Source organism: Podarcis erhardii (assembly GCF_964252035.2).
Source record: "Podarcis erhardii genome assembly, chromosome: 2".
In the NCBI taxonomy this organism is placed as follows: Eukaryota; Metazoa; Chordata; class Lepidosauria; order Squamata; family Lacertidae; genus Podarcis; species Podarcis erhardii.
This window is the reverse complement of record NC_138498.1, coordinates 39,141,879-39,164,517: the sequence shown is the minus strand read 5'-3', so window position 1 is coordinate 39,164,517 and position 22,639 is coordinate 39,141,879. Positions and strand designations below refer to the sequence as shown.

General features: G+C 41.4%; 1 protein-coding gene and 1 long non-coding RNA gene across 5 annotated transcripts in view; one reads left to right on the top strand and one right to left on the bottom strand.

Annotated features, from left to right (window-relative positions):
• Window positions 1-22,639, top strand: part of LOC309335559 (myosin-1B) — an 89,367-nt gene that overhangs the window by 3,171 nt on the left and 63,557 nt on the right. For all 3 annotated transcript variants that reach the window (XM_081850644.1, XM_081850646.1, XM_081850645.1), the window contains 34 exons: window positions 606-633; window positions 732-849; window positions 941-1,033; window positions 2,528-2,591; window positions 2,699-2,797; window positions 2,906-3,009; window positions 3,768-3,906; window positions 4,334-4,452; window positions 4,611-4,760; window positions 5,224-5,394; window positions 6,504-6,810; window positions 6,919-6,998; window positions 7,832-7,919; window positions 12,112-12,229; window positions 12,574-12,697; window positions 12,784-12,920; window positions 13,021-13,276; window positions 14,073-14,315; window positions 14,419-14,595; window positions 14,681-14,826; window positions 14,932-15,022; window positions 15,117-15,506; window positions 16,000-16,126; window positions 16,911-17,029; window positions 17,262-17,458; window positions 18,542-18,725; window positions 18,835-19,000; window positions 19,238-19,362; window positions 19,519-19,827; window positions 19,918-20,121; window positions 20,586-20,711; window positions 20,847-21,017; window positions 21,778-21,882; window positions 22,215-22,310. In XM_081850644.1, the coding sequence (XP_081706770.1) occupies window positions 606-633; window positions 732-849; window positions 941-1,033; window positions 2,528-2,591; window positions 2,699-2,797; window positions 2,906-3,009; window positions 3,768-3,906; window positions 4,334-4,452; window positions 4,611-4,760; window positions 5,224-5,394; window positions 6,504-6,810; window positions 6,919-6,998; window positions 7,832-7,919; window positions 12,112-12,229; window positions 12,574-12,697; window positions 12,784-12,920; window positions 13,021-13,276; window positions 14,073-14,315; window positions 14,419-14,595; window positions 14,681-14,826; window positions 14,932-15,022; window positions 15,117-15,506; window positions 16,000-16,126; window positions 16,911-17,029; window positions 17,262-17,458; window positions 18,542-18,725; window positions 18,835-19,000; window positions 19,238-19,362; window positions 19,519-19,827; window positions 19,918-20,121; window positions 20,586-20,711; window positions 20,847-21,017; window positions 21,778-21,882; window positions 22,215-22,310 (5,171 nt within the window). The remainder of the gene's footprint in view (window positions 1-605; window positions 634-731; window positions 850-940; window positions 1,034-2,527; window positions 2,592-2,698; window positions 2,798-2,905; window positions 3,010-3,767; window positions 3,907-4,333; window positions 4,453-4,610; window positions 4,761-5,223; window positions 5,395-6,503; window positions 6,811-6,918; window positions 6,999-7,831; window positions 7,920-12,111; window positions 12,230-12,573; window positions 12,698-12,783; window positions 12,921-13,020; window positions 13,277-14,072; window positions 14,316-14,418; window positions 14,596-14,680; window positions 14,827-14,931; window positions 15,023-15,116; window positions 15,507-15,999; window positions 16,127-16,910; window positions 17,030-17,261; window positions 17,459-18,541; window positions 18,726-18,834; window positions 19,001-19,237; window positions 19,363-19,518; window positions 19,828-19,917; window positions 20,122-20,585; window positions 20,712-20,846; window positions 21,018-21,777; window positions 21,883-22,214; window positions 22,311-22,639) is intronic.
• LOC309335720 overlaps window positions 1-22,639 on the bottom strand; it is a 164,164-nt gene that overhangs the window by 79,048 nt on the left and 62,477 nt on the right. The window lies entirely within an intron of this gene.

Here is a 22,639-nt window from a genome sequence, read left to right as displayed (position 1 = left end):
CTGTGCCAACATTTCAAGGCATTCTTCTTTATTGCTTTGTTAACTTTTCATGAGCTTTATGTAGTTTTAGAACTATTTAATAGTTCAGTATTTTCTATAGCAGGCTTGCAGTTGGAAGTAAAATGCACAAGAGACATCAGGATTATAGTGAAGAGCAGTATGATGTGAATTTATGGCATGCATACTGAAATAAGTGTTGGTTATGAATAATAACTGATAACAAGTCAGGTTGTTTTCATTTTTAATGGATGTATGGGACTTCAAAATGAAAAGAAGCATTAGAAAGGGACCATCCAGATTCTGAACAATCGTAGCCTAAAATAATCAGGCTATCCTAGTGTATTTTAAATGAATATTCCTTATTTCAATAATTGGGCTCATCCACATTTCCACTTGTCCTGTGTGTCTGAGCAGTTTTCCCCATTCCTTTCCCAGGGAAAACCTACTCTTTAGTGCTAAATCAGAGCAAATGTTAATCCGGAGAAAACCTGAACTGCTGTTTGCTTCAGTTGAGGGCTAAAGTGTGGTTTTCCCTGGAGGGAAGCAGCGGGACAAGAGGAGATGTGGATAAGCTAAATTACACTGTTGTTTCTTGATTTTCCTAGATCGTGAGAACCAGTCCATTCTAATCACGTAAGTATGCTTATGATGAGTATGATTCTAGTCAAAGCAAGCTTTGTGTGCAAAGCACTGTTTGAAAAAGTGGTCTTTCCTTCTGTTTTTGTTGACAGTGGAGAATCTGGTGCTGGAAAGACTGTGAACACAAAACGTGTCATCCAATATTTTGCAACAATTGCTGCAGCTACTGATAAGAAGAAGGAAGAACCACAGCAAGCAAGCAAGCTAAAGGTGAGTTGTATATCTAAGAGGAAGCTAACCTTTCATTTTTGTTAACTACTGTAGTTACGAAATACATTACTTTGCAATAACACTTTTTCAGGGAACACTAGAAGATCAAATTATCAGTGCCAACCCTTTGCTGGAGGCTTTTGGGAATGCCAAGACTGTGAGGAATGACAACTCTTCCCGTTTTGTAAGTCTGGCGTTCAGAAGTATGTTTAAGAGTGTACCAGTGAGACAATTTCATTAATTAGTTTTGTGATATTTTTCCTAGCATTGGTTGAAAATAATCAGGGCCAATGTAGAGCAAGAAATAAAGTGTTGGATTTGGGCATGAGTTACCCAGCCACGAAGATCACATGAATTGCTTTAGCACTATATTTCTTCATGCTAATTCTGTCTTACACAATTACTGTGATAACAATAAATGGATTAAGAATAGTAAAGCCCTATCTAATGATAGCTAAAGATATGATAACAGAATGTATTAGAAGAGGAGAAGTATAAAAGATTACGCTTTTCTTTCCTGAAGACCCACCTACATATTTAATGCCCTTTTTGTGTGGACATATAGTGTTTTGCTTTATACACAAGCTACGTTTCCATCTCAGATTCATGAAGGACACAAAGCTCTCAGATCTGCAAACTTCTACTGCTGCTGCCATCTGCAAATTATTCAATTTATTTCAAATTATTCAATACCACCACTGCACAAGGAACAGGAAAAAAACAACATGGAAATCACACAATCCCCTTACAGATTTGTATGAAATGGATTGACAAGTTTCGGAAAGCCTGCAATTTGATTCCTGAGTAAATGATGGGGCATGGGAGAGTCAACTTTGTGAAAGTGCAAGAATGTTAAACTTTGGGTGCTCCAGGAAAGGCTTTGCTAAATAAATGTGGCTAAGATTCAAAAGGAAGCTCAAGTCAGTTCAATGGCTTGCAATAGTGCAGAGGACACCAATTTAATAAATGCACCTTCTGTATAACGGTATAACACAACCAAGCTAGTCTTTGTCATTATTCATTAAACTTTGTACTTCTTAGCCAAATAAATGGAATGAAAATAATATAGAACTCTAAGTGTTAGTATATAGCCAGCATTTAGAAACACACTGTCCTTTTTGTCATATATAATGCTACTGAAGCGAGCCACATTCCGTTTCTCTTATTATAAACAATACCATCAATAAATTGTGAAGCTTCTCTATCACATTCAGGTCACAGACATTTTGTTTCTGAGAGACAATTGGGTTAATAAAGTATTTCCCCTACACTTCTTAAATTCTATAGAATTTGATATTATTAGTGATATCCAACTAAGCCATACTCAGAATAGAAACATGGAAATTGATTTGTTTGAGTGGGTTTTACTCTGTGTATGACATATCATTGGGTAAGTCCTAATAATAATAATAATAATAATAATAATAATAATAATAATAAACTATTAAAAACATAATGAAAAGGAAGAACCAAAAGACCTCTGGTTTACAAGACATTGTACATATAAGACATTTATGGTTCTTCCTTTTCAATATGCTTTCTTAGTGGTGGCTGGTGTACACCATTTTTGTCCCATCAGAAATGTATAAAATCAATAAAATGGCACTGTGCAGATAACGAAACAAATGCAAAACATGGTTTAAATGTGTTGTAATTAAAATGCCATTTCCCCCCATAGGGTAAATTCATCAGAATTCACTTTGGTGCTACAGGAAAACTGGCTTCTGCAGACATTGAGACATGTAAGGAACTTTGCTAGACGATCACACAGTCTCCTTCTTTCCTTCGTCTTTTCCTTCTTTCCCTCCCTCCCTCCATTTTACTTAATTACCCTTAATTGTGTTGCCAGATCTCCTGGAGAAGTCCAGAGTTACTTTCCAGCTGAAAGCTGAAAGAAGCTACCACATCTTTTATCAGATCACATCCAACAAGAAGCCAGAACTGATTGGTAAGAAGCACTTGTTTTGGTATAGGCTGTTGCTGCTAAAATCTTGTGTTGATGCTTGATTATTCAGTGGATGAAAATAAATCTGTATCTTTGCTTCTCCTTATTCAGAGATGCTTCTGATTACTACCAACCCATATGACTTTCACTTTGTGAGTCAGGGTGAGATCAGTGTTGCCAGTATCAATGATCAAGAAGAGTTGATGGCAACTGATGTAAGTAACTTGTAGAACGGAATATATGAAATTTGATCAGATCAGTTTTGGGTTGAATTTATTCAGCAGAAATTAGATTTCTTGGGGTGATGAACCCTTGCTACAATTTATTTGGGGGAGGGAAGCATTCTAGAAATGGTGGGGGTCGGGAGTCTTGCTAGAAATGGGAATGACAGCAGCCTCCCCTCTCCCAATCTCTCCATTAAACATAGTCTTGTTGCCATGAGTAGTATCAGTGGCTTGCCTTTTTTTGATCAGAATGCACCCTTGGAGCAATGTCATGATATATGTGTGTGTGTGTGTGTGTGCGCGCGCGCGTGTCTATGTAGGAGGCCAGCAGAGGCTACAGTAGTGGCATCCTTCCCACATACCCTTGAATTTGCCACATGTGGCAACAGCTTTCCTTGAAGTTTCCTCCCAAAATGTGCCTTGGAAAAATGGTACATCACACTTTAGTGTTGTTTGAAGAGCATTCCCTCTCTCTCTCTCTCTCCCTCTCTCTCTGTGTGAAATAATAGGCCCCTCATGGCCAGTGAGGCAGACCCCAAATGCCTCACCAACAGAATGGGGCAATTAGAGGCCTGTGTTTCATCTCACATTGCCCCACTTGGAACAACATGTCAGGGGCAATGTGAGACAAAACACAGGCCAAAAAGGGTCACTCAGATTCTTTACCTCCTTGTGGAGCAGCAAATTTGAAAGGCCAGTTGCAGTCAATATTATATCAGACAGAATTTTGACTTTGATTTGGTTGATAGGAAGCCATTGACATCCTGGGTTTCACTGCTGAGGAAAAGACAGCCATTTACAAGCTAACTGGAGCTGTAATGCACTATGGGAACATGAAGTTCAAGCAGAAGCAACGTGAGGAGCAGGCTGAGCCAGATGGCACTGAAGGTATTTGGAAGATATGTGGCAGGATACTGAGATTTTAAGGGGCTTGCTCTATAGAAATTTGTATTAAAAATCCAAAACAAATTATATTATTATTGTTTATTAAATTTATATATTGCCTTTCATTTGAATTCACAGGGCGGTTTATAATAATAATAATAATAAATCTTAGACACATTTAAAAGGCCATAGGTAGTTTAATCAGCCAAAGGCCAAATGATTAACAGCAAGCAATTGAGGAGAATGCTCATTGTTATATAGCCATCCCATAAACAAATAAGAACAAATGCTCAACGAAGACCGGGCACAATCTAACCACCACATAAACTTTGTGCAAGCAAATCAGGATGAATGCTGAATACGTAGGTTGTCTGGAGAAGCCCATAATTTGTATTCCAGTGCTGATAATCTCTCTCATGTCTATGCTTAGTTGCTGACAAGGCTGCCTACCTCATGAACCTCAATTCAGCAGATCTGCTGAAAGCTTTGTGCTACCCCCGCGTCAAGGTCGGCAATGAATATGTCACCAAAGGCCAAACTGTCCAGCAGGTATATGCCACATTAGCCAAAATGCATGGTTTGACTTCACCTCTATGATAAGAGGTGAATCACATATCATTATATCAACCATTGATTTCACTAATGATTAAATCAAACATATTTCTCTGCTATCAATAGTAACTCCTGCTGTTATCTTGTCTTCTTAGGTGTACAATAATGTAGGTGCTCTTGCAAAAGCAGTCTATGAAAAGATGTTCTTGTGGATGGTTCTTCGTATTAACCAGCAGCTGGATACCAAGCAAGCGAGACAATACTTCATTGGTGTGCTGGACATTGCAGGCTTTGAGATTTTTGATGTAAGGAAATAGGGAGAAATTTAAAAATAATAATTGTAAAGCACTAGAGAAACAGTGTTTTGTATCGGCCAGTTCAAAACTGTATTACATACTGAAGTGTGACTCTGGCAGCTGAAACATTTCAACTTATACAAGTTGCCATTCATTGAAAACATGGAGCATTTTCCTATACTATAAAATGTGTAACAAAATGTAATTAATCTCAAAGAAAAGGCACATCTAAACTGATGCCTTCAAAGTGTTTCAGCATGCAGCACAATACTAGAAGCCACATACCATGCAGGAACTGAAACACTCAGAGGATTGAACTGAACCATACAAATGCAAAGACTAAATGAGGCTGAGAAAAAGAACCCATACAAGTCTAGTTCTGTGGGCAAATGCCTGCAGGAGAGGAAAGAAAAGTGTCAAGCTGCTGTAGGGCTGTTTCATGTTACTGAAAATGTTTCTTGTTTTTCTGTAGTACAACAGCCTGGAGCAGCTGTGCATCAACTTCACTAATGAGAAACTGCAACAGTTTTTCAACCATCACATGTTTGTGCTGGAGCAAGAGGAATACAAGAAAGAAGGAATTGAATGGGAGTTCATTGACTTTGGAATGGATCTGGCTGCCTGCATTGAACTCATTGAGAAGGTAACTTTTGCAGTGTGAATACTTGGTATGCTCTGAAACGTTGTAGTTACATGGGAGAACATGCATGCAATTTGCATTCCTTTCTTAAGTGCACCCCAGCAGAGGGGTTGGTTGCAGGAAACTCCAGTGTATTGAACACTGTACCATGAGAGGAAGTGGGTTGGATGTGGCAGGTGATTGGATCCTGTCCAAAGAATCGCATACTAAATCTTCACAGTTCTATACTCTGGGGGCCTTCCATGCATTCTTGTTTCATGCAATAATCATGCAATCGTAACTCAATTTATTGAACAGGATGTAGATATAGTGTCAGTTTAGTAGCACTTGGTTGCATTGAATCAAATTTCCCCACAGCTGTATAAGAAAAAAATATTTTTCTAGACCAGCCTATTTATTTTATAGCATCAAGTGTGTCCATGGTGCTTCACAAAGAACAGGCCTGGCAGCCCTACTCTAGGGAGTTTACAATCTAAAAGCAGACACAAGGGAAACAACAGAAGGTGGGGAAGGGAAATGGAGACAGGTGCAAGCAGAGAAAGACTATATTACTGTTACTCATACTTTAGCCTTTTAATGGTATGGCATTGTCAACAGAGGCTTGTTCTAAAGCAGGTGTGGGGAACCTGTGGCCCTTCTGATGTTGCTGGACTCCCACTGTCATCAACCCCAGCCAGTATGGCCAATGGTCAGAGATGATGGGAGCTGAGAGCATCTGGAGGGCAATAGGTTGCCCTTCCCTGTTCCAAAGGTTTCATGGCCATGATAGCAATGGCCAGAAACTCAGATGGTTTCTTTCATAGGGAATATTGTTCAAGAATAAACAGAAATAGGATATACACTCTCTCATAGTAGATATTTGCTGAGATTGTCCAGCAGGATATATTATTGGAACATGTCCATACATATGCACCTTTTCAGATGTAACAATTGGTTGATCTGCATGTGGCGTAAACCTGTGTTGCAGGTTTTAATGGGACTTGTGCTTGCATATTTGAACTCAGTTCCTTCTCAACTTCTTTGCTCCAACAGAAAATTCTTCATGCTTTCACAAAGGCAAGTGTTTCCAAAAGCTGACTAAGCAATCTCTTTATTATTGTTATTCCTTCCAGCCAATGGGCATTTTCTCCATCCTGGAAGAAGAGTGCATGTTTCCTAAGGCAACTGACACTTCTTTCAAGAACAAGCTCTATGACCAACATCTTGGAAAATCTGCTAACTTCCAGAAACCTAAGCCTGTCAAAGGCAAGGCTGAAGCCCACTTTGCCCTAGTGCACTATGCCGGCACGGTGGACTACAATATCACTGGCTGGCTGGAGAAGAACAAAGACCCTTTGAATGATACGGTGGTGGGTCTGTATCAGAAATCATCCATGAAGACTCTAGCTTTCCTGTTTGCTGATCGTCCTGTAGATGCTGGTAATCAACCCTCTGACTAATGTATATATAAAGAAACATTTATTCTAATATAAAAGTATTATTTAATAAATCTAAGGTCCATTTAATATTTTTTCATGTTAATTTTAGATGGTGGCGGCGGCAGTGGTGGCAAGAAAGCTGCTAAGAAGAAGGGGTCTTCCTTCCAGACTGTGTCTGCTCTTTTCAGGGTATAGTATAATCTTTATAACTCTTTTCAGTGCGTGAATTTAAAAGTGCTTCATGAAATGCCTGTATTTGTCAGTATTTGTGTACCAAACCATTTTGGATCTTCTGAGATATGCTGAATCTAACTGAATTCATGGAATAGTCTTCTTTTCAAAAAATATTGCCACAGATTTAAAATACATGCCCGCATCCTTCCACATAATTCAAATATGAACAAAGTACAGTATGTAAAATATCTTTGACTGTTCTAAGTCTCTAAAAAGAGGGGGTCAGTATTGAATACAAAGACAAGTAAATCTTTATTGAAATGCTTCATGTGTTACTTTGCCTAAACGATGTGTCTGCATGCTGCTGTAATATTTATTAAAGGAAGAAATATGGAATGTGGCCCTCCAGGTGTTGCTGGACTAAAACTTCCATCATCCCTGAGCACTAGCCATACTGGTGGGGATGATGGAGACTGGGAGTTCAACAACATATGGAAATTCACAAGTTCCCTACCAGAGGGACTAAGGATTAATTCCAAAGAAGCAGTATACACTTAAGGGAGCTCCTCCCCTAAACAGCATAGAGATAGTACTTTATTTAATGGTATGCTCCTAATGTCAAAGAGATAAGCTGCTATTAAACCTGAACAGCAACTTGTTTAACAGCCCAAACATCAGAAGCAAGCATTGACCGTGGATGTTAGGAGCTTGAAACAAACCTGATTTTTTTTAATCTCTGTTACATTTGATGGTGCTTCCCCACCCCTATTTGCATGCAATTGTCTTCTCTGCATGCAAACATCCCTTCTTTGGACTTTTGCACAAAATATCTGCTTCTGGTCCCACAGGAGAACTTAAACAAACTGATGTCCAATCTCAGAAGCACTCATCCCCACTTTGTGCGCTGCATTATTCCCAATGAAACAAAAACACCTGGTAAGGCATATAAATAAACAAATAAAGCAGATGTTATTGTATTTTTAGCAACCAACTATCACACAAATTCAGTGGGAAAAGCCCATTGCTGCTTGCTGCCTGCTGCCCAGGAGGACTCCCCTGAGTGAGTGCTTGGGGGCCCTGCTCTTGCCACTTACCATCTGGCCTGGGGCGGGGCCTGAAGCCTCATAAGGACTGCGTGCTGCTTGCTGCATGCTGCCCAGGAGGACTCCCCTGAGTGAGTGCCTGAGGCTTCTGCTCCTTCCTGCCACTTACCACCTGGCCCAGGGCGGGGCCTGACAGGCCTCACTAGGACAGTTGTTACTGCAAGAGGGGCACAGAGTGGTTTTAAAATTTTTTTAAAATTTTCTTTTGGATTTTTTGTATGTGGGGGGTGGGGGTGGGATGGATGTTTGGTTGGGTTTGGGGAATTATTTTTTCTTATTTTGATGTTTTTGTAATTTTTACATTTTTGTTGTTGTATTGTTTTATTGGTTTTGTTTGTTTGTTTAAGGTGTTATTTTGTTCTTAGGGGGAGGGGTCAGGGCTGCCGGGGAGTGGGCCCCAGCCCCCCCACAGGGGGGGATGCACTGGGACAACCGATCTCAGTGATCACGGGTAGGAGGAGGAGTTACGCTAAGACTAGACCATGTCATTACAGAGGGGGCAGGTTTAGTCGTTATCTGAGGACTATTCCTGCCTCCGGGTCTGGTCCTGACCGGATGGATACTAGAATCAGCAAGGGATACCCACATGACCTGAAGGTGTTGCTGTGCAATGCCAGGTCAATGATTCATAAGACCACTGCCATCCATGACTTGATCATGGATGGAGGACTTGACCTGGCATGTGTAACAGAGACTTGGTTGGATGAAGCAGATGGGCCTGTCCTTGCCGCTGCTTGTCCACCAGGTTTCTCTTACGCACAGCAACCCAGGTCATGTGGGCGGGGAGGGGGGGTTGCAGTGATTTATAGAAAGTCATTAGTTTGCACCAGGCGTCCCATTGGGAAGACCCAGTTTTCCGAGTGCATGTTCTGGAAGTTGGGCAATAGGGGCAGTACAGGATTCCTTTTGGTGTACCGACCTCCCCGCTGCACCAAGGATTCCCTGCCCGAGCTGCTTCAGGTCGTGGCGGATGTTCTCCTGGAGACACCCAGCTTGGTTGTCCTAGGGGATTTTAACACCCATGCCAACACGACCTTACAAGGGGCCGCTCAGGACTTCGTGGAAAGCATGGCCTCCATGGGGCTGTCCCTGAATAAGCCTGGCCCAACCCATAGCCGCGGACATGCCTTGGACCTGGTGTTTACCTCTATGGATGTTGGTGATCTGACACTAACTAAAAGCGAAACGAAAGAAGTGCCATGGTCAGATCACTTCTTGGTGCAACTGGACTTCTCTGCGACCCTTCCCCTCTGCAGGGAGGTGGGACCAATTTGGATGGTCCGCCCCCGCCACTTAATGGATCCAAATGGTTTCCAGAGAGTGGTAGGGGATGCTTTATCCCATGTTGATGGCCTTTCAGCTGATTCCCTGGTGGCCCGCTGGAATGTGGAGTTAACCAGGGCTATTGACTCCGATTGCATGGAGCCCGGACAGCCCCGTGGTTTTCCACGGATCTGAGGGCAAGAAACAATCGTTGAGACGGCTAGAGCGCCGGTGGCGGATAACTCATTCCGAATCTGACCGGACACAGGTTAGTGCTCAACGTCGAGCCTACCAAGTGGCGATAGCGACGGCGAAGAAGAATTTCTTCACCGCCTCTATTGCATCTGCAGAAAACAGCAGCAGGAGACTTTTTCAGGTGGTTCACAATTTAGCGGAACCACCTGCAACAGCGGGGCCCAGTACAGGCCACATGTTCTCCTGCAATGATTTTGCAAAGTTTTTTGCAGATAAAATCGCTCAGATTCGGGAAGAAGTAGACTCCACCGTGGGAGCAGGACTGGGGCGGGAGAGTGCTAGAGTTCTGTCTGGTCAAGTTGAGTGGGATCAATTCCAATCTGTTAACTCCGAGGATGTGGACAGGCTGCTTGGACGAGTGAAGCCAACCACCTGTCTCCTTGCCCATCCTGGCTTATAAAAGCTAGCCGGGAAGGACTGGGCGATGGGCTTCGTGGGGTGGTGAATGCTTCCCTCTGTGAGGAAACCTTCCCAGACCCGCTGAAAGAGGCGGTTATTAAACAGCTTCTTAAAAAACCATCTTTAGATGCGGCCACGATGGCCAAATCTTCCATTCTTGGGCAAGGTGATTGAGCGAGCGGTTGCCGAACAACTCCAGGCACGCCTGGAAGAAGCGGACCATTTGGATCCCTTCCAGTCGGGATTCAGGCCTCATCATGGGACTGAAACTGCCTTGGTCGCACTGGTTGATGATCTCCGGTGGGCTAGCGACGAAGGTGAGAGCTGTTTCCTAGTTCTGCTGGATCTCTCAGTGGCATTTGATACCATCGACCATAACATCCTTCTGGACCGTCTTGAGGGGCTGGGAGCTGGGGGCACTGTCATACAGTGGTTCCGCTCCTTCCTCCTGGGCCATGTTCACAAAGTGGGGGGGGGATGAGTGTTCAGACCCCTGGGCTCTCACTTGTGGGGTGCCTCAGGGTTCTGTCCTCTCCCCCATGCTTTTCAACATTTACATGCAGCCGCTGGGAGAGATCATCAGGAGGTTTGGGCTGGGTGTTCATCAGTATGCGGATGATACCCAGCTCTACCTCTCTTTTAAATCAGAACCAGTGAGGGCGGTGAAGGTCCTGTGTGAGTGTCTGGAGGCGGTTGGAGGATGGATGGCGGCTAACAGATTGAGGTTGAATCCCAACAAGACAGAAGTACTCTTTTGGGGGGACAGGAGGCGGGCAGGTGTGGAGGATTCCCTGGTCCTGAATGGGGTAACTGTGCCCCTGAAGGACCAGGTGCGCAGCCTGGGAGTCATTTTGGACTCACAGCTGTCCATGGAACCACAGGTTAAATCTGCGTCCAGGGCAGCTGTTTACCAGCTCCATCTGGTATGTAGGCTGAGACCCTATCTGCCTGCGAACTGTCTCGCCAGAGTGGTGCATGCTCTGGTTATCTCCCGCTTGGACTACTGCAATGCACTCTACGTGGGGCTACCTTTAAAGGTGACTCGGAAACTACAACTAATCCAGAATGCAGCAGCTAGACTGGTGACTGGGAGCGGCCGCCGAGACCATATAACACCGGTCTTGAAAGACCTACATTGGCTCCCAGTATGTTTCCGAGCACAATTCAAAGTGTTGGTGCTGACCTTTAAAGCCCTAAACGGCCTCAGTCCAGTATACCTGAAGGAGCATCTCCACCCTCATCATTCTGCCCGGACGCTGAGGTCCAGCGCCGAGGGCCTTCTGGCGGTTCCCTCATTGCGAGAAGCAAAGCTACAGGGAACCAGGCAGAGGGCCTTCTCGGTAGTGGCACCCGCCCTGTGGAACGCCCTCCCATCAGATGTCAAAGCGATAAATAACTACCTGACATTCAGAAGACATCTTAAGGCAGCCTTGTTCAGGGAAGTTTTTAACGTGTGATATTTTACTGTATTTTTGGTTTTTATGGAAGCCGCCCAGAGTGGCTGGGGAGGCCCAGCCAGATGGGCGGGGTATAAATTTATTATTATTATTATTATTATTATTATTATTATTATTATTATTATTTAGTTTCTTATTAAGCATTAATCCAAGTCTTGCACAACATACAAACTTTGAGAAAAGTATAATGCAAAGCAACACAATGGATCAGGTTGGTTTCACTTGGCATGCACGGCAAAAGGGAAACTGCTAGCGAGACATTTCACAAGTACGCCATTAAATTTTCATTCCATGTTCTGATCATGGTCTAATTTGTCATGTTTGGATTTCCTTCTGAATTTTAAAAGTAATAGTAGAATATATTTAGCTTGCAGTTGTAAATACATTCTCCACACCATGAAAAATGTGTAAGGTTCCCCTCACTGTTGGTTATTTATATGAACATACCCTAGCAGTCTAAAGAATGCTCCTGTGTCCAGTGTGTTCCATGAGGGAAAGCATATTTAACTGAGCTTGTGTAAAAGAAGGCTAAGTTTTCTGTGCCTCAGGTGTTCAAAATATTGAGAAATCTGAACAGGAATAAATACATATAAGTGCAACAGTATTTGCCCTTACAAAATGGTGCTAATTCCTCTTTGATTTTTTTGAAAGGTGCAATGGAACATGAACTTGTACTGCATCAACTGAGGTGTAATGGTGTGCTGGAAGGCATCCGCATTTGCCGAAAGGGATTCCCTAGTAGGATCGTTTATGCTGATTTCAAACAGAGGTTAGTTTGGCCCTCCTATAGAGCTCCATTCTGTACATTTCACATCTCATATGCTTTCTTGACTTTATAAAAAAACAACCCTTCATCATAAATTCAGTTAACAGCAAGATTATATTTATTCAGCGTTGATGAATATCCCAGACTAGACAACTCCTTTGAATCAAGTGTTGTTTTCTCAACATGCTTTGAATGTTTTCAGAGATCAACAACTATTTTATAATAATTCATTTTTACTCAATAATTCCTTGGCAAGTTTTTGGAAACTAATATCCACAACAATTTGCTATTCATGAAACTAGTGAATTTAATGGCAAGACACCAGCATCTTCTGTTTTCTCCAACAGATACAAGGTTTTAAATGCAAGTGCAATTCCAGAAGGCCAGTTCATTGATAGCAAGAAAGCATCTGAAAAGCTTCTTGGATCTATTGATATTGACCACACCCAGTATAGATTTGGACATACTAAGGTATAAACTATCTCTGATGCAAATACATTTTCTTTAATTAGGACAAGGTTGCATTTGTGACATTCTGCAACCTTTCTTTTCTCCAGGTGTTCTTCAAAGCTGGTCTTTTGGGTCTTCTGGAAGAGATGAGAGACGACAAGCTGGCTCATCTGATAACACGTACACAGGCTATGTGTCGTGGCTTCTTAGCAAGGACAGAGTACCAGAAAATGTTGGAAAGGAGGTATAGCCCTCACAGTTATTTAGAAAAGCACTATCAGAAGGCCTGATTTGGTTGCCCTGCTCTACATGCCATTTAATATGAATCTTAACTTTGTTGACAGAGAGGCCATCTTTACTATTCAATACAATGTCCGGTCATTCATGAACGTCAAGCACTGGCCCTGGATGAAGTTATATTTCAAGATCAAGCCCTTGCTAAAGAGTGCTGAATCAGAGAAAGAGATGGCCACCATGAAAGAAGAGTTTCAGAAAACTAAAGAAGAGCTTGCCAAGTCAGAGGCAAAACGAAAGGAACTTGAAGAAAAAATGGTGTCTCTGATCCAAGAGAAGAATGACTTGCAGCTCCAAGTCCAGTCTGTAAGTGTTATTGGCGCCATTAATTTGATTTTATTCTTGATAAAATTTAGGTAGAGGAATGCACACATTGTAGGGAAAGTACACTGTGAATATTTGGGGTTATTTAGGCTATCCCCAAAATATGGCGCTGTGTGGGTGGGTGTACACCATACAATCTGGCACTGAGTATAATATATAAGACACTATGAAGACTGCATTTTATTCATGAATACACATATGTAGGTCTAGCATACAGCTTTTTGTTTTCACACCAACATTTTTATTGGATAGTTTATTTGTCCATATAAATGGAAAATCCTTTCTGAAATGTTTTTAGGACACATTCAGCCCAGTTTATTTATACCTACTGTGTGAAAGACTAAGAGAAAGGTAGTGGGGAAGCTGACATTGTGGTTACAATTATGTAATATAAAAAACACTCATGGAAGGAAAACAGCATTCATGATCATTTGGCAACACTTTGCAACTTGTTTCTTGAGTCTGGAAAATATTAGTAAAGTCACCAGCAAACGCTACTGTCTGAGGAAACATTACAGTTGCCTAGACATGATAGGAAAATGAATTTAATTCACTTATACAAATACAATTTCTATACAATTAATCACAGATTAATATAGATTAACATTTTCAGAACACAGATTACATTCAGTAGGAAAATCTACCCAGAAATCCTACTGAAATCCTACAGAAATGAAACATGGATTATTCTCTGGAACATTACCAGTACTGTTATTCACATTTAGAAAGTGAAAATACTGGAAAGACATTCCTTTTACATGCTACGTTTTCCCCCCAGGAAGCTGATGGCTTGGCAGATGCTGAGGAGAGATGTGACCAGCTGATCAAAACCAAAATTCAACTGGAAGCTAAAATTAAGGAGCTGACTGAACGGGCAGAGGATGAGGAGGAAATGAATGCTGAGCTGACAGCCAAAAAGAGGAAACTGGAAGATGAATGCTCAGAGCTGAAGAAAGACATTGATGATCTGGAGTTAACACTGGCCAAGGTGGAAAAGGAGAAGCATGCCACAGAAAACAAGGTAATGGTCACAATGTGCTCAGATCTGCAACCAATAGTCAGAATGTTGTATTATCATTCCAGGGTAGAATGATACATTGAATCTGTTTGTTCATTTCTAAAAGGTGAAAAACCTCACTGAAGAGATGGCAGTCTTGGATGAGACCATTGCCAAACTGACCAAGGAAAAGAAAGCCCTCCAAGAGGCCCATCAACAGACCTTGGATGACCTGCAGGCAGAGGAGGACAAAGTCAATACTCTGACCAAAGCAAAGACCAAGCTGGAGCAGCAAGTGGACGATGTAAGCACCAACACATGCAGAAGAATAACCGTGGGGTAAAGGTAGCATTAGTGTGACAAAGTCTCTGTCCCTTCTTTGTCTTCAGCTTGAAGGGTCCCTGGAGCAAGAAAAGAAGATACGCATGGACCTGGAGAGAGCCAAGAGGAAGCTTGAAGGTGATCTGAAGCTGTCTCAAGAATCCTTAATGGATTTGGAAAATGATAAGCAGCAGCTGGATGAAAAGCTGAAGAAGTAAGTAAGGTTTGCTTCTGGAAGACCTTTTAGAAGGTCTCTATAGAACCCAACTATTATTATTTGATTTGGACTCAAAAAATCATTGTGTTTTGTTGTGAAAAGGAAAGAATTTGAAATCAGCCAGTTCCAAAGCAAAATTGAAGATGAGCAGGCCTTGGGCTTACAACTTCAGAAGAAGATAAAGGAGTTACAGGCAAGTTAAGCATATATCAGATCCATTGTCACTATGAAAACTACTTCCTCTGAGAATATATTGTGAGTGTTAATGGATGCTTCTCTTTCTCTAGGCCCGTATTGAGGAATTGGAGGAGGAGATTGAGGCTGAGCGTGCATCTCGGGCCAAAGCAGAGAAGCAGCGGGCTGATCTCTCCAGAGAACTTGAAGAGATCAGTGAACGTCTGGAGGAAGCTGGTGGGGCAACCGCGGCTCAGATTGAGATGAACAAGAAACGTGAGGCAGAATTCCAGAAAATGCGCAGGGACCTTGAAGAGGCTACTCTGCAAAATGAAGCCACAACAGCTGCTCTCCGCAAGAAGCATGCAGACAGTGCAGCTGAACTTGGGGAACAAATTGATAACCTGCAACGTGTGAAACAGAAGCTAGAGAAGGAGAAGAGTGAGCTGAAGATGGAGATTGATGACCTTGCTAGTAATTTGGAATCTGTCTCCAAAGGCAAGGTATCATACAGCAATTTCAATATATATATATATATTGCAATCACAAAATATACATATTGGATTTACATTTCTGTAGCTTTATACAGGATTGGAGTGAGGTAATTGTTATTTAAAAAGAATTTCAACTTCTGTGGGGAAAAAAGAAAAGTAATTTTTATTACATTAGCATCTCTATCCATCCATATATAATGCTGTTTCTATTTAATGCTGTTTCTATTTGTAAGATGACCAATTTTTTTTCCATCTCATATATATATATATATTCCTCATTTCCCCCCTTAAATAATGCATCACTTATTCAGGACTCCTTATTACATATTATTTTTCATTATTCAAGACATTCCCCATTCTTCGGTGTTATATGCTTCTGGACTATATGCTTTCTGTGGCTCTAAAACATATACAAAGTGTCCATTCTGAATACTACAAAGTGTTACAATATGCAAAGTACAATGGTGTTAGTTAATATGGTTCTTTCACTGTACACCTATAGGCTAATTTTGAAAAGATGTGCCGCACCCTAGAAGATCAGCTTAGTGAGCTTAAAACAAAAGAAGAAGAGCATCAACGTTCCATTAATGACCTGAATGCTCAAAGAGCTCGTTTGCAGACAGAATCTGGTAAGATGCTTAAACAAATTTCTAAAATGCTGGAGATATTTGTGAGAAGGACATGGCTTGTTCTGCAAAAATACAACTATGGGTGATATTTCCCATCCCGTCCCCAATTCAGCGGGAGTGGTGGTTGTAGCTCGGTTTGGTGGCTGCATGGAGAGATGGTGCTTCAGCTTTTGCAGGATAGGAAGGGTGATTTCCGGCCTCTCACAGTTGGGCTGAAGCCAGGAGAGCCTGCAAGGCTTCAGGAGCCAATCGGTGCATGAGCTGGGCTCCTGAGAGATGGGGCCTTGGAGCAGCCCTGGGGGAAGACTTCCCCCTACCAGGTCCACTCCAGATAAATAAAAGGAGATGCGTGGTGCAGGGCCCAGGAAAAATTGGCCATTTCTTTCCACTACCTCATAGCAATCTTGAAGGTAGAACAACCTTGAAGGTGGAAGAGGCATTGGGCTGGATAGGGGATCCCCTTAGATGGGGATCCCCTTAAGAGTCCTTAAAGGGCAGCACTTCCCATCCAGATACCTAATTCAGGGGCTGAAGAACCACACCTATGGAAATTAAAACACTTAAGTCCATAGATTTCAGCAGGTCTTCTCTTATTATAACTAATATTGAATATCACCTTCACTTTTTTTACTACTTAATATGTCTACTGTGAACACCATCATTGTACCAAATAATTGTCCAGACCTATGCAAAAATGATTAAATCTTGGAGATTTCAGATATTCATTTTAATATAAATTTTCAATTTACTTATGTTAAATTATGTTATATATTCTCTACTTCAGGTGAACTCTCACGACAGGTAGATGAAAAAGATGCTTTGATTTCCCAGCTTTCCAGAGGCAAGCAAGCTTTTACTCAACAAATTGAAGAACTGAAGAGACAACTTGAAGAAGAGATAAAGGTGAAGATTTGGAATCAAGAATTTATTTTATCATCTGTTATAATGCCAGAAACACTGGGCAGCTTTTTTCTCACAGATTCACTACTGCAAGAATTGCCTCACCTGCATAATTATTTATGTTTTATACATCTCATTCTCTGTGTGCTTACTTCATCTTGTGGACTGGCAATCGTATGTGATGAAGCCCACTCCGAATATTTATATAATCTACAATTCTGTGTTAATTCTATAGGCCAAGAATGCACTGGCCCATGGCTTACAATCTGCTAGACATGACTGTGACCTCCTTCGGGAACAATATGAAGAAGAACAGGAAGCCAAGGCTGAGCTTCAGCGTGCCCTGTCCAAGGCAAACAGTGAGGTTGCTCAGTGGAGAACTAAATACGAGACTGATGCCATTCAGCGGACTGAGGAACTGGAAGAAGCCAAGTATGTGCAATGATGTGCTTAAAAGGGTGTTAGGAAATGCCAAACAAATAGTTGTGAGAGAAGAATTAGAGAACTCCCCCCTCATTAACTGGAGCGCCATTTATAGGTGGAGGACCAGAACAATTAACAGAAAGGACACATTATTATCATCTGGGCTTAGCCTGAGTATGAGATAGTTCTGTGAATTTATACAGTGGTCTATGGTGTTATTCAACACTGCATATCATCATGTTTATCTTAAATCTTCATGTTTCCTGAAGAGAGGTTTGGGTTTTTTTGTAATCTAATGAAACAGCTGCATACAGCTGAATCTAATAGCTCCTCAATGAGTGCAATGTTCACGGTATGTTCAGATGCAGCAGGAAGAAGACAATATTTTTTAATGTAGACTGAATTAGAGAAAGCAAGTTATATTTTTATCAGAATCAGTGTACAGAATAAGTCACACATTGATTTATGCTAGGCTCAGAGTAGGGATGTACTGCAATTTTACATGAGTCACATTTTTACTGCAGCAGAGGCAGAGTCGCTTGATCATGAGCATCTATGGCAATTTCCAAGTCGATAACTGCATGCTGAGGTGTGTGTCCCCCCCAATATTTGTGGAACCTCTTCCTGCCACTGCTGCAGAAAGAATGAATGAATGTAGTGAATCAAATTCCACAACCAATTTCTTTGTTTCTTTGTTAGATGTGCTTTCTCACAATGTCAACGTAAACTGTGCTCACAAATTCAATGGGAAAGAAAAAGTCACCAACATCAATTCTGCAATAAATTATTTTAGGTTAAGTTGCAAGACATTTAGTGAATTGAATGACTTAAGCCAATTTTTTCACAAGGACATTTTGAAAACAATTGAAAGCAAAAAATTTCAGCAACTTGTATCCCTAGCTTAGAGTGGTAGTGAGACATGATTACATTATTACAATGTTATGTGTTAACATGGAAGGAAAAGATGATATGTCAAGACAAGGTTTGAAAGGAAAAGTGAATTTGTATTATCAGTATGCACTGAATACCTTTCAGCCATTTATTATCATGGATAATTAAGAATCACTAAGTGTTGTAATCACATTCCTTTAGGAAAAAGCTGGCTCAGCGTCTGCAGGATGCTGAAGAGCACGTAGAGGCTGTGAATTCCAAATGTGCTTCCCTTGAGAAGACAAAGCAAAGGTTACAGAATGAAGTGGAGGACCTGATGATTGATGTGGAAAGGTCCAATGCAGCCTGTGCAGCTCTAGATAAGAAGCAGAAGAACTTTGATAAGGTATTTTTGGCCATAATTTGAAAGAAAACTCAGCACATTGCAACAAACCCTCAGGTACACATGAACACATTTCTTATTTCTTGTGTTTCTTCTTTCTGGTGTTTTGCAGATTCTGGCAGACTGGAAACAGAAATATGAGGAAACCCAGTCTGAACTGGAAGCCTCCCAGAAAGAGGCTCGCTCTCTCAGCACAGAGCTCTTTAAGATGAAGAATGCTTATGAGGAATCCTTGGATCACTTGGAAACTCTGAAGCGTGAAAACAAGAATCTCCAGCGTAAGACCATAGTCTTTACCTAGGCATTCTGCCAAGTTTGGTCATTTTTGTAGTAGGAGGCTTCCACTTAATTTGTATACCATTATTTTTTTCAAACATTCAACTGAAAACCATTCACATGAATGGCAAAAGTGTAATGCTAATTATTAAATGATTGTTGGGTTCTGAATTTGTACTCCAGTGTACAGATTGCGGATCTGCTCTCTCTGACTGTCATTTTAATGTGTAAACCAACAGAGGAGATTTCTGACCTCACGGAGCAGGTTGCTGAAGGAGGCAAAGCTATCCATGAATTGGAGAAAGTGAAGAAGCAGATTGAGCAAGAGAAAAATGATCTGCAGACTGCTCTAGAGGAAGCTGAGGTAAGTACACTATTATGCATATAATTATTTTGTGGCATATATCAGACAAAAAGGTTGGCAATGCTTGCACAGTGCATACAAACTAGTGGTTTTTAGTGTTTCCTATTGAATAAACTTTCAGACAGTGAGTCCATGGTATGCTATTCTTGTTTTAAGGCCTCACTGGAACACGAAGAAGGCAAAATCCTCCGCATCCAACTTGAGCTCAACCAGGTGAAGGCTGACATTGACAGGAGAATTGCAGAGAAGGATGAGGAAATTGATCAGCTGAAGAGGAATCATCTGAGAGTTGTGGAGTCCATGCAGAGCACACTGGATGCTGAGATCAGGAGCAGGAATGATGCCCTGCGGCTGAAAAAGAAGATGGAGGGAGATCTGAATGAAATGGAAATCCAGCTGAGCCATGCCAACCGCCAAGCTGCTGAAGCACAGAAGAACCTCAGGAACACGCAAGGAATACTCAAGGTACATATATATTTCTGTAATCAGGATACAGTTGTGATTGTTATTGTGCAAAGAATGGTCTCACAATAATATCTCAATATCATTTTTTAGGACACCCAGATACATTTGGATGAAGCTATAAGGTGCCAGGAAGATCTGAAGGAGCAAGTGGCCATGGTTGAGCGCAGAGCTAATCTGATGCAGGCTGAGATTGAGGAGCTCCGTGCAGCTCTGGAACAGACAGAGAGGGGCAGGAAAATAGCAGAACAGGAACTTCTGGATGCCAGTGAGCGTGTGCAACTCCTCCACACCCAGGTGAGCTTCTAGCTTGTAATGGGCCCATAAAATTCTCTAAGCAGAAGATGGTTCAGGTAAAGGGAAGAAGCTACTTCTGTTTTTTGAAATGGCATTGTGTATTGCCTACCTGTGTCAAAACTCCTGATATATATGTGTCCATCTCTTTTTGCAATGTTGCTGACTCCATTTTCTATTCCTTATGAGCATACCTTCATGATATGGTCAAGTGCCTCCAAAGGACTCCATCAATTAAGTCATCTCCATATTTGTTAAGCCTGAATCAATGCTATAAGAAATGGAACGTAAACATTAACTTATAATTTGAGAGCTTTCTTAAGGGTTGATGAAGGCTCCAAACATTGCATTTGCTGTTTTCTAGATAACCAAGAATGCCTCCCACACCAAAGAAACATGAATTTCATGCTGAATATATTACGGTTTGCGGCTAATAGTTAAATGTCAGTTTTATTATTCTTCTACAGAACACCAGCTTGATCAACACCAAAAAGAAACTGGAAACGGATATTGCCCAAATCCAGAGTGAAATGGAGGAGACAATTCAGGAAGCACGCAATGCAGAAGAGAAGGCCAAGAAGGCCATAACTGATGTGAGTTTGAGGGATTTTTCTTTCGAAATATTTCCCTGATTATACTTGGCATGTATGGCTTTCTGATTAATAATAATAATAATAATAATAATAATAATAATAATAATAATAATATTTTACTATAACTATTAACAGGCAGCCATGATGGCAGAGGAGTTGAAGAAGGAACAAGATACCAGTGCACATCTGGAGAGGATGAAGAAGAACCTAGACCAGACTGTGAAGGACTTGCAGCACCGTCTTGATGAAGCAGAGCAGCTGGCACTGAAAGGAGGGAAGAAACAGATCCAGAAACTGGAGGCCAGAGTGCGTATATCTCATAGAGGAACAGTTTCTCCATGCGTTTTGAATCTTGAATAATCATTTTCCACACTTTCACGTCTTCACTCCCTGCTTTGCCCGCATAGGCAGGAGACATACCATCTAGGAGAGGTACTATCTGAAAGTTCGGAAGGCAGCAATGGTAGTAGTAGTTTGCTTTTTTATATATTCTTGATGCCTTTCTTCTGGGAGAAAGTCTCCCCTTTGCGCACAAATGCCCATTCTCTCTGAAAACTACACAGAAGAAACTTTCCCCTTTGCTTCAGTTATTACTCCTACCTCCACACCAACGTCAGACCTATTTGCATATCTAGGAACCAACACTAGTAACCATGTCAAGTAACCAGAAACACACAACACACGTTGGGTGACAGAGCAGGACTTGGGGAAACAGGGGTACATATTCAGTGTCTGAGAATTTGGAGGGGCTCATGGTAGCAAGGCCACAGGGATGGGCCACAGATGAATAGAAATGAAAGGAAGAAGGAATCTTCTATTATATGGTTCTATGAATTGGGGCAGCTCAGGTAAGGAAGCTGACAGAAGATAAGGTTGAAAGTTGCTATCAGAGGAATGAAAAGGGTGCCAAGGGAAAGATGGGACAAATGTACCTAGAAAGTTTCTACCCATTCAGCTGCAGCTTATCATTACAGCCATATTTCCATATACATCATCATGATTTAGTGAGTAGCACTTGGATTAGAATACCAGCTAAAATGCAGACGCCTTTGTTTTTGCATTTCAGGTTCGTGAGCTGGAAGCTGAGTGTGAGAATGAACAGAAGCGCAGTGCTGAGGCTATAAAAGGTGTACGAAAGTATGAGAGAAGAGTAAAGGAACTGACCTATCAGGTGAGAATGGAGACTTCCTTTTATCTAGGGTTGCCATATTCCCAAAAGTGAAAATCCGGACAAAGTTGTTGAGCTTTTCTTTGGGGGGGGGGTCAAAGTTGTTGTTTGGGAACATCTCTCTTCCCCCCCCCCACCAAATTAAGTTTTTAGGCTTTTAAAAATATTTTAAAGCATTTTAAAAAACAAAAATTGCCCTGCTTGCCATAAAATCTGCACGGAAGCCATTACCAGAACCTGATTCCCGGACGTATGGCAGCCCTACTTTTATCTGAAAATGTCGTAGGTACTTGCATGTGAGTTCACACTCTCTTCTCTTACTTTTAAACATTTAGGCTGAAGAAGACCGGAAGAATGTTCTGAGACTCCAGGATCTTGTAGATAAACTACAGCTCAAAGTGAAAGCATACAAGCGACAAGCTGAGGAAGCTGTAAGTATCACACAGAACATGGTTCAAAAGTTTTGCCTTGTATGTATTGCACCAGCACACAAAACCCTACTGAATAATGAAGTCTAGTTTTGAGCAGAACATGTTTATATCACATACAAATATTTTGAATTTACAGCATTTCTCCTAAGAGAATTTATACACTGTTCTTGTGCACCTAAGAGGTGAAGACCCCATGGAGCTCTGCGCATTCAGGAGCTGCCCTATTATCTTAAATATTATAGAATTATTCACATACTTGCAGTTTTAGCTTTAAATTGAATTGTATGACCTTCAAAATGGCCTGAGAAAAATTAGTACATGTTATGTGT